We start from the raw sequence: 10474 nt of genomic DNA on the forward strand, positions 1-10474 counted from the left end.
TAAGAAAATTTTGATCGCGCGACTGGTCGCAGGTCGCAGATCGCAGGTCGCGCGACACGTAAACGAACGTAATCTTAGTCGCAGGTCGCAGGTCGCGCGACACGTAAACGAACGTAATCTTAGTCGCAGGTCGCAGGTCGCGCGACACGTAAACGAACGTAATCTTAGTCGCAGGTCGCAGGTCGCGCGACACGTAAACGAACGTAATCTTAGTCGCAGGTCGCAGGTCGCGCGACACGTAAACGAACGTAATCTTAGTCGCAGGTCGCAGGTCGCGCGACACGTAAACGAACGTAATCTTAGTCGCAGGTCGCAGGTCGCGCGACACGTAAACGAACGTAATCTTAGTCGCAGGTCGCAGGTCGCGCGACACGTAAACGAACGTAATCTTAGTCGCAGGTCGCAGGTCGCGCGACACGTAAACGAACGTAATCTTAGTCGCAGGTCGCAGGTCGCGCGACACGTAAACGAACGTAATCTTAGTCGCAGGTCGCAGGTCGCGCGACACGTAAACGAACGTAATCTTAGTCGCAGGTCGCAGGTCGCGCGACACGTAAACGAACATGGCCTATTGTAAATAGTAAGTAGAAATCGAAACGTATACTAGTTTTTTAGGAAGTTGCTGCAAACCTCTTAATTTGTATAAATGTTTTTGTTGTTTAATAAACATCACATTACAACACCAATAATCAACAAAAACCTATATACATCGGAAACTAATTACATTAAGGAGGTTTTCATTGTCCAAACTTTTACATTATAAGAAGTTTAAAAACAATATCAGTTAGTTATCATCAATTTAAATGACTGAAAAAGAAAAATATATGTAGTGTACTGAAATTACCATTGATACATTATACATAGTTACATCATCTACTAGATAGTCGTGTACATACAAAGTAAAAACCGAAGAAGGTGAAAAAATTGAATTGCAACATGTTGCGACGGATTTTCATATGCAATTGGTAATAAGAAATAAAAATGACATAAAAATGAGCATATATTTATCTATCTATATATATATAAAAGAATGTTTTCTTTCCTGTGAGAGCGCCACGTCAGCACCAGGTCACAAAGTCGATTGATGTGGTCTCAACACGTGTCTCGCCTGCACAAAATGCATAAAAGAGTTTTTTTTTTCTCTCCTGTGAGAGCGCGCCACATCAGCACCAGGTCACAAAGTCGATTGATGTGGTTTCGACACGTGTCTCGCCTGCACAAAACACATCACTTTATTTAATCATACGGTGCATTTGGTTTAAATACAATAAGTATAGGCAGGTTTCTATGGTTTTTGTTTCAGTTACATTTAGGCTTTACATTATTGAGCGACAATAATATTTATTTGGACCTGCTACAGAAAATAAAAACTAATCATGCTACTTACAGTCACCTTCTTCAACAATGGGGGCTGTCGACATCTTCTGTTCGCTATTGTCATGCTCATCGACTTCTCATTCATCTCCAACAATGGAGTTTGGAGAGAGCTATTCTAGACGAATAGTGCTGATAATTTTCTAGATCGAGAAGTCTTGGTGTTGCTTCATCTCCGGTTCTTCTCCCCGGGACCGTTACACGATGAATTGATTGTCTCTCATTAACTACCTTCTTAACTCCTTCGCCCTACTACAACCATGATTCCACATACAATGCATTTTCCCCCTCTTCAAGGCGGTGCATCTTTGCTATAAAAGTTTAGTCTACGAACCTCAAACATCATCTTCACAAATCCAAATAACACTTGGAATTATTTCCAGTAGAATGGCGTCGTCTCAAGGCGGGTTCGTAAGCACACGGGAAGCTGATAGAAGGTGTGTTCGGGGATGGATTTGAAGGGTACCTGAAGTTTGTGATGGAAGAGATGTTGCAATTGAACGGGCAGAAGTCGATCATTATCGTAAGTGGTGCTAATATGAGAGGGTGGTCTGAGAGGATGATCAATGATGAACTTCAGATCGTGAGGAATGCTGGTGTTGTGCAGATTCAAAGAGAGATCTCAGACTCCATCAACATTCAAGATGCTAAGGTTTGTATCAAGTTTGTAATTTTATTGATTCATGTCACTCAAAGGACGCAGCTTCAGGTTTAATAATTTAATAGTGTCTTTGAAAAGATGTAGCATTTGGAAATGGAATAGATTGATTATATACTATTTGAATCATCATGATGAGATTGTTAATGTAACATTATGTTGAGTAGACTTCTCTAAGTATACGTTGGTGGTGGATGTGTTGCAGGCTGTGAAGAGAGCACTTGATCCAGTCATCTTGACGTGGGAGGAATGGATACCCCAATCACTAATGAGCTATTGGATTCAGTGGACATCTTGCAACAGAATGAAACTGAGCTATGTCGCTTGACCGGAATGCCTATTGAAACTTTTTAACACATTAGCCAAACCGTTGTAAAGTGTCATCAGTTGGTGGGTGCTTGACGAAGAGTATGCTTAAACCGTCGTCTTTTCATATATGTTGCCGTCATGAGTTCTGGCCACAACCTAACCGCTTCAATGTAATGCAGAAAGATCAAGATTAGAGAAATATTAATCTACTTTTTTTTGAATTTGACTTTTTTGTTTCTTGCGAGCGAAGGAGTTATGTTTTGGTTTTCCTTGGCACAGTGTAAGGAAGTTTATGTGTATGTACATGATGATGATCACCAAGTCCCTGTTTCTTAATATACCATTAGGAACTTTATTAGTAACTCTGTTGACTCTCTGCATGTTATAAACTCTACGACATCTCGTAAGCTCTCTCCACATCAACGATTTCGTGATGAAAAGGTAACTGCTCAAAATGGGACTACGACATGCCATTAACTGATAAGTACCAACGTTCTTATGTGAGGCGGGAAAAGAAGATTATGAATAAGGATTTGGATGACGTGGCCGATCCGAGTGATGCATTCTTATTGGAGGAAATGGGTGAGCTGGCATGAAAGGAGAAGACTCCGAAGGAAGCGGAGGGTTAGCGGTTAGAGTCTTCTCAGCTCAAGATGGAGTATTAATAAAGGAAGAGAGTCGTTGTAGTTTCTTTATGCTTTGTATGTTGAGAGAAGACGATATGAGTCTCTTCACGATCGCTATGAGATCGTAGGTGTTGATCTATATCGCTATGAGATAGAGATCACATCTGAACTTTACAAAGCTATTTCCATTTCAATAAACGAGTATTTTAGTTTACAAATCTTTCATCTACTTTACCCAATCATTGGTGCGGTGAAACGGTTCGATCTTCTCAAATCGCGACGATGTCTTCAAATTCGGGCTATTCTGATGCTTCTATTGATCCGACGAAGCAGATCCAAGGTCAGGTGAAGTTTTTGATGGGAGCTTATGAGAAGTTGTGCGATGATGCCAAGTTGAAGGACGATTGCTTTGATTCGTTGGAGTCGCGAGTCGGCACACTAGATACGAAGTTGTCGTCAATGGATTCGAAACTCGATTCGGTGCTGAAGGCGTTGGGGAAACAACCGGTGATTGATCGATCACCAATCCAGACGCCAATACGAGATCCTGTACTCGCGTCGTCACATTCGCAGGTACGGACTTCCCGTTTTGAGAGAGTTCGTGAGCATTCACCATTGGCGTTTAGGGAGGATGATTTTAATCTAGACAATCGCGAGAATATGCTTAAGAAAATTGAGATGCCGTTCTGCGATGGTACTAGAGTTTCGGAGTGGTTGGTGGATGTGGAGTATTTTTATGAATTGGGAAGGTATGATGAGGAGGCGAGATTGGATCTAGTTCCGCTATGTTTGAAAGGTGCTTTGAAGAAGTGGTTTGCGTGGGTGATGTGTCGTGGTGGCTTTAGGAGTTGGAAGGATTTCAAACAGAGCTTGTTTGTGCGCTTCTCTGAATCTATTGAGGATGAGCCGAGCACACGCTAGTATCTATCAGGCAAACTGGTTCTGTAGCTGATTACGTATCGGAGTTTGAAGATTTATCAGCTCAGGTTTTAGGACTGGATGATCATCACTTGGAACGGATTTTCTATATTGGTCTCAACAGAGAGATGAAGGAGGTGAATCGCATGAAGGAACCACAGGGCCTTTCAAACTACATTGCAGCCGTGTTGAAAATGGAGTCTAGCACGTTCTGTCGTGTTTTGGGTGATGCTTCAAAGGTGGCTTCGAAGCCTATCAATGGTGGTGGCAACACTAATGTTTGTTCTTGCGGCTACTATAATAATAACCAGAAGGCTGTGATGTCGGATATCAAGCCACAGAAAGAGAATGTCCCACCTTCTAGGCCATCTCAACGACCAAGACAGCGTCATTCTGATGCGGAACTGGATGCGTTAAGGAGGCAGGGGCTTTGTTTTAAATGTGGGGATAAATGGTCTAAAGCACATGAAGCAATATGTCCAAAGAAGGAATTCCAAGTGCTTACGGTCATTAATGGATTTGAACTGGAGTTATTGGATGCTGAAGTGGAGCAAGAGGAGAGACCTGAGGAGTGGTTACATCTGGAGTTGAAAACATTGTCTTACTCTGCTTTTGTGGGTATCGACGCTCCTAAGACAATGAAGTTGTTGGGGAGGTTGGCAGGGAGTGATGTTATTTGCATGGTGGACAGTGGAACATCGCATAATTTCCTTTCTCCAACTGTGATGCAGAAGTTACATTTGAAGTTGTGTGAAGCGGGAGGTCTGGATGTGCTTTTGGGGAATGGCGTGATAGTTAAAGGGTTGGGAGTGTGCAGAGATATTCCTATTCAGATTAACAATGCGTGCTTCATTTCAGACTTTATGTCGCTGGAATTGGAATCAGCAGATGTTATTTTGGGGGTTCAATGGCTGGAGACATTGGGCAAATGTGAGATGGATTGGAAGAAATAGGAGTTGTCGTTTTCTTATCAAGGAGGGAGAGTTACATTGTTGGGAGATAGGAGTTTGCACGGACCTCGTTTGTCCTTGAAATCTTTACATTCCACTGTGAGTACAAAGTTGGAGATTCCGGAATTGATGTTCTGTAGTGCAGTTGCGACAGCGTCTACAGCTACTTGTGATCCAGCAATTACGGAGCTGTTAAAGGCTTGGGAGTCGGTGTTTGCATTGCCATAGGGGTTACCTCCTTTTCGAGGAAGTGAGCACTCTATACAATTACTTCCAGGAGTTTCCACGCTCTCGGTTCGACCGTACCGTTGCCCACACGCAACTAAGGTGATTATGGAACAGATGGTGGAGGAAATGCTGCAGTCTAGAGTGATACGTGCTAGTACTAGTCCTTTTTCGAGTCCGGTTTTACTTGTGAAGAAGAAGGACAATAGTCATCGGTTCTGTGTGGATTATAGAGCTCTGAACAGAGTCACCGTCTTAGACAAGTTTCCCATTCCGGTCGTAGATCAGCTGCTTGATGAATTGAATGGCGCCGTGGTGTTTTCTAAGCTTGATCTACGTTCTGGTTACCACCAAATCCGTATGGTCGAGGAGGATATTCCCAAGACAGCGTTCAGGACAGTTGAAGGGCATTATGAGTTTCTCGTGATGCCTTTTGGCCTCACCAATGCTCCTGCAACGTTTCATGCACTGATGAATAAGATCTTCAAGCCGCTCTTGCGTGACTTCGTGCTGGTGTTCTTTGATGATGTGCTTGTTTACAGCAAGTCAGTAGAATTACATGTGCAGCATCTTCAAGCTGTATTGATGGTGTTTCAGGAGAATCAGTTATTCGTAAACAAGAAGAAATGCGTGATGGGAATGACTCAGGTCGAGTACTTGGGGCACATAATTTCTAAAGATGGCGTCTCAACTGATAGTGCGAAGATAGAAGCTATGCGTCAGTGGCCTACTCCTAAGAATGTTAAGCAGCTGCGAGGGTTCTTAGGTTTAACAGGTTAGTACAGGCGTTTTGTCTGGCATTATGGGTTAATTGCTAAGTCACTTACAAGAGTGTGTTGTTTGTCAGACACATAAGTCATCAACACTGTCTCCTGCTGGTCTTCTTCAACCTCTTCCCTTACCATCACGTGTGTGGGATGAGATTGCAATGGATTTTATCGAGGGCTTGCCTACTTCACAGGGGGTGAATGTGGTGCTCGTGGTAATTGATAGGCTAAGCAAATATGCTCATTGTCTTAGTCTTTGTCATCCTTTCACTACGGTGGAAGTGGCAAACTGCTTTGTGGAGGGTATTGTTCTCCCTTGGGCGGAGTTCTGGTACAACACGTCATTTCACACTTCGTTAAAGACTACACCGTTTCAAGTGGTTTATGGTCGGGAACCTCCGGTAGTGGTCAAGTTTGAGGAGGGGTCTACGAGTAATTTTGATTTGGAAACGTCTTTGCGTGAACGTGACAGAGTGTTGGCTCTCATCAAACATAATTTGGTGCGCGCTCAAGATATGATGAAGAAGACAGCTGATAAGCATAGAAGGGATGTTTCATTTGATGTGGGAACGCTGGTGTATTTGAAGTTCAGGCCGTATAGGCAGCAGTCTGTTTCTCACCGAGTGTGTCAAAAGCTGGCTGCTAAGTACTTCGGTCCTTACCGTGTGATTGCTCGTGTGGGGAAAGCAGCATACAAGTTTGATCTACCCCCAGCTTCTCGTATAAATTCCGTTTTCCATTGTTCTCAGTTGAAAGCGCCGTTGGGAGTGGATCGTGTAGTTCATCCCTTACCAGAGAATTGTATTGATGAGGTAGAAGCTGTTCCAGAACCATTGGAAGTCTTGGCTAAGCGTTATGATGATGAGGGTTATTTGGAGCTGCTGGTTAGCTGGGTGGGTAAGCCATCTCATGAGAATTTGTGGGTTTCGTTTCGTTCGTTTGTGAAGGATTATCCAGCTTTCAAGCTTGAGGACAAGCTTGGTTTCAAAGGGAGGAGTATTGATAAATACCAACGTTCTTATGTGAGGCGGGAAAAGAAGATTATGAATAAGGAGTTGGATGACGTGGCCTATCCGAGAGATGCATTCTTATTGGAGGAAATGGGTGAGCTGGCAAGAAAGGAGAAGACTCTGAAGGAAGCGGAGGGTTAGCGGTTAGAGTCTTCTCAGCTCGAGATGGAGTATTAATAAAGGAAGAGAGTCGTTGTAGTTTCTTTATGCTTTGTATGTTGAGAGAAGACGATATGAGTCTCTTCACGATCGCTATGAGATCGTAGGTGTTGATCTATATCGCTATGAGATAGAGATCACATCTGAATTTTACAAAGCTATTTCCATTTCAAGAAACGAGTATTTTAGTTTACAAATCTTTCATCTACTTTATTCTATCATTAACCCGCGACACATTTTTCCAGAAACACCACAGCTCATAATAGGACACAAGTTACATACGGATATTATACAAAGTCTCATCTCATATTCACATCTTTTCCCAGTAGATGTCACACTATATACAAAAATTGGATGTCACAAAATCATATATCAATCCCTTGCTCTTCAGTAACTTTGAGAAAATAAAAATTGGGCTTTCTTCTTTTCTTGGATTCCCTTGAGCTTTTATGAGCCGTAGATCGTTAGACATATATATCATCAAAAGTAATAGAGAAGACATAGGTTTTGTTAAGGAAACTTACTACACCAAGTGATGAAATGTTGCCAAGTTACATACTATTCAAGTTTTCATACTTAAATACAAAATTTCCAGGATAAATAGAAAATTTTTTAGAACGAAAGAAAAAAATCTAATTACAATATTGTTTTTGAAGTGATTCTCATGAATTTTGCGTTTTTTTTTGTCACTAAACTCAAGTCAAAGAAATTAACAAGAAAAAAAAGGGGAACCATAACGAATGATTAATAAACAATCAAAAAAAATATTTGTTTTGATTGTTCTTTTTTTTGTAGAAAAAAAATCAAAACAAATATTTTTATAAAAAGTAGTTTAAAATTAAAGTTTAAAAGATATAAAAATGAAAAATTATTGAAAATACATAATATAATTGCGAAAATAAGTCAACAAACAAAAATTTAGTGAAATGCATAATCCAAAATATATATAAACTTCCAAAATATCTAAAAATCGTAACAACAAAAAGGAAGAAAATACATTTGTGATATTATTTTTCACGTTTCATCAGATTCAGACCAAAGGAAAAAAAATATATTCTCAAAAATATTTCAAACTTTACAAATTGATATGTAATTGATGGAAAATCACAAGCAGTGAATATACATACTATAAACATTTTCTAATTTAAAAGTAAAATTTTCTAATAAATAATAATAAAAATATCCATAAGACTATCACCAAGTATCAGTATCGACACACTTTTAAAGAAGAAAAATGACATCGTATAAATCGTTTCTTGAACTTTTATATTTAAGCAAATAATTACAAAGTTCTGACATACGGTAAATTTGGAGAGTGTTCTAATAATTAAAAACGTGAAGACGGCGACGGCGATGGCGATAGATTTCTAGGGTTTTGATGATTGATCGAGATTGGGATCCGGGATCTCAGAGGAAGATTGGGGATCGAGGAGATCTACGGCTTAGGGGAAGGGAAAGCAAATCGAATTCGTCTATTGGAGATTCGGATTTCGATTCGTTAGCGATAACATTGAGGGGTAATCCACGGGCTTTCCATAGGTTGGGAAGAAGGATCGCGGTTGTTAGGAAATGGTTATTATTGGGATCTTTCATATGGATGCAGTATCCAGAAGATCAATCATTCGGATTACAAGGTATGGGATTTGGTATAATCGAAACAGAATCTTTCGCTTCTATTTTGGAAAGTGGTAATTTGTCTTCCCGATTCCATCATTTTTTAGGGGAAAAAATATGGAGGCACTTGGATTTTAAAGGGATTTTTCTTCGTGGTTTGGGAGTTTTCAATTTAACTTATGGAGGTTGGCGCGTTAAGGATATTAGGTTTTTGCAAGAGAAACAAAAATTGTTTTCAAACATTCTTAAGATTAGCTTGAATGTACTTAAAGGTCATATCTTTTATTTTCTTCATATGAGTATCTTGTTTGAAGGAAAGGGGATGCGAGGAATGAATGTGGGATTCGATAATTCTATGCTGTCACGAAGTCAATGTGTCTTTCACAGGTTGGCAAGGTCTTGCAGGTGGGTAAGGGCTCGTGGGGTGGAGCGTAACCAAGAAGGGTGGGATGTTCGATCTCACGGTAATGGATGGTTTCTGCAAATTCAAATCCCAAATGAATGTTGGGTTACAGGGTTTGAGGTTTTATTTGGTGCATGGAGGCTTGCATTAGGGATTGCAATATTGGCACTTTGGTTCTTCCCTAGCAGGAACAAAGATATACGGTGTCTGGATAGTAGGTTGAGCAAGTATTGGGTCAAGCTAACAGTAAATAATTATGTCTTTTTGGTTTGTATGTATATTGGTCTTTGGGATTATGATATTGCTGGAGGCACATTTGGTCGGTCTTGTTACTATATGGTTTGGATTTGTGAGTGGGGCTACTTATATATGGATCGAGAATTCTTGTATTTTATGGACACGCTATGTGTATTGGTTCTACGGCAACTGGTAATTAGGAGTTTTTTGTTGTTATTTCAGATAGTAGTTTATATGGTATTTGGAAAAATAATGAATTACAAGAGGCGATTGGAGTTTGGCAATTTGTATTTGTTTAGAGATTTTCCTAATATTTTACTTGCGCACGGGATATACAAGTGGTTTCTTTGGAGGCTTCAAGGACTTTTTTTAAGGGATGGAGTGGAGACAATCCTTTTATTATGGGGTTAGAAATTTTAGGGTCTCATTATACCCAATTTAGCCAGCTCAGCAGAGCCTTCCTATATTTTTTTAAATGAGAGTACTAAGTTGGAATTGCAGAGGAATGGGAAGTAAGTGGACTATAAGTTATTTTATAGAGTTATGGCATAAACACAAACCAGACTTTTTATTTTTATCGGAAACAAAGCAAGAAATTGAGTTTGTCCAGAAATTTCAAGCTCATTTCGGATTTGATAATCTGGTCACAGTGGACCCAGTGGGACGAAGTGGTGGATTGGCGCTTTATTACAATAATGAGTTCCAGGTTAATATTCTATATTCAAGTAATCGAATGATAGATGTGGAAGCAGTGGCGTTGGGGAAAACGGTATATATGATGTTTGTGTATGGAGATCCAGTTCAAGATTTGCGAGAACGAGTGTGGGAACATTTAACTAGATATGGAATTTCCCGATCCGAGCCATGGTTTATTATTGGTGATTTAAATGAGATTACAGGAAATCATGAAAAAGAAGGTGGAGCTTTGAGAAGTGCCAATTCATTTGTTCCTTTTAACAACATGATAAGGAATTGTGGTTTACTGGAGTTTCCTGCCAAAGGAAATAAGTTGTCATGGCAAGGAAGAAGAGGGAAAGGAAAAGGGGCAGTAACGGTTAGATGTCGTTTAGATCGAGCATTGGCAAATGAGGAGTGGCACACGCTATTTCCCTGTTCCTATACAGAATATTTAGGGTTGGTGGCATCGGATCATCGTCCAGTGGTGGCTTACATAGAAGATAAAGTTATCAGGAGAAAAAGACAGTTTAGATTTGATAAAAGATG

General features: G+C 40.3%; 1 protein-coding gene across 1 annotated transcript in view; it reads left to right on the forward strand.

Moving 5' to 3' along the window:
- The first annotated feature begins 8286 nt into the window (after window positions 1-8286).
- Window positions 8287-10474, forward strand: part of LOC106321144 — a 5051-nt gene continuing 2863 nt past the window's right edge. Inside the window, exons 1-3 of the mRNA XM_013759458.1 lie at window positions 8287-8630; window positions 8925-9530; window positions 9901-10019. Coding sequence (XP_013614912.1) covers window positions 8375-8630; window positions 8925-9530; window positions 9901-10019 — 981 coding nt within the window. The 5' untranslated portion in view covers window positions 8287-8374. The remainder of the gene's footprint in view (window positions 8631-8924; window positions 9531-9900; window positions 10020-10474) is intronic.

This window comes from Brassica oleracea, unplaced genomic scaffold, assembly GCF_000695525.1.
Source record: "Brassica oleracea var. oleracea cultivar TO1000 unplaced genomic scaffold, BOL UnpScaffold01264, whole genome shotgun sequence".
In the NCBI taxonomy this organism is placed as follows: domain Eukaryota; kingdom Viridiplantae; phylum Streptophyta; class Magnoliopsida; order Brassicales; family Brassicaceae; genus Brassica; species Brassica oleracea.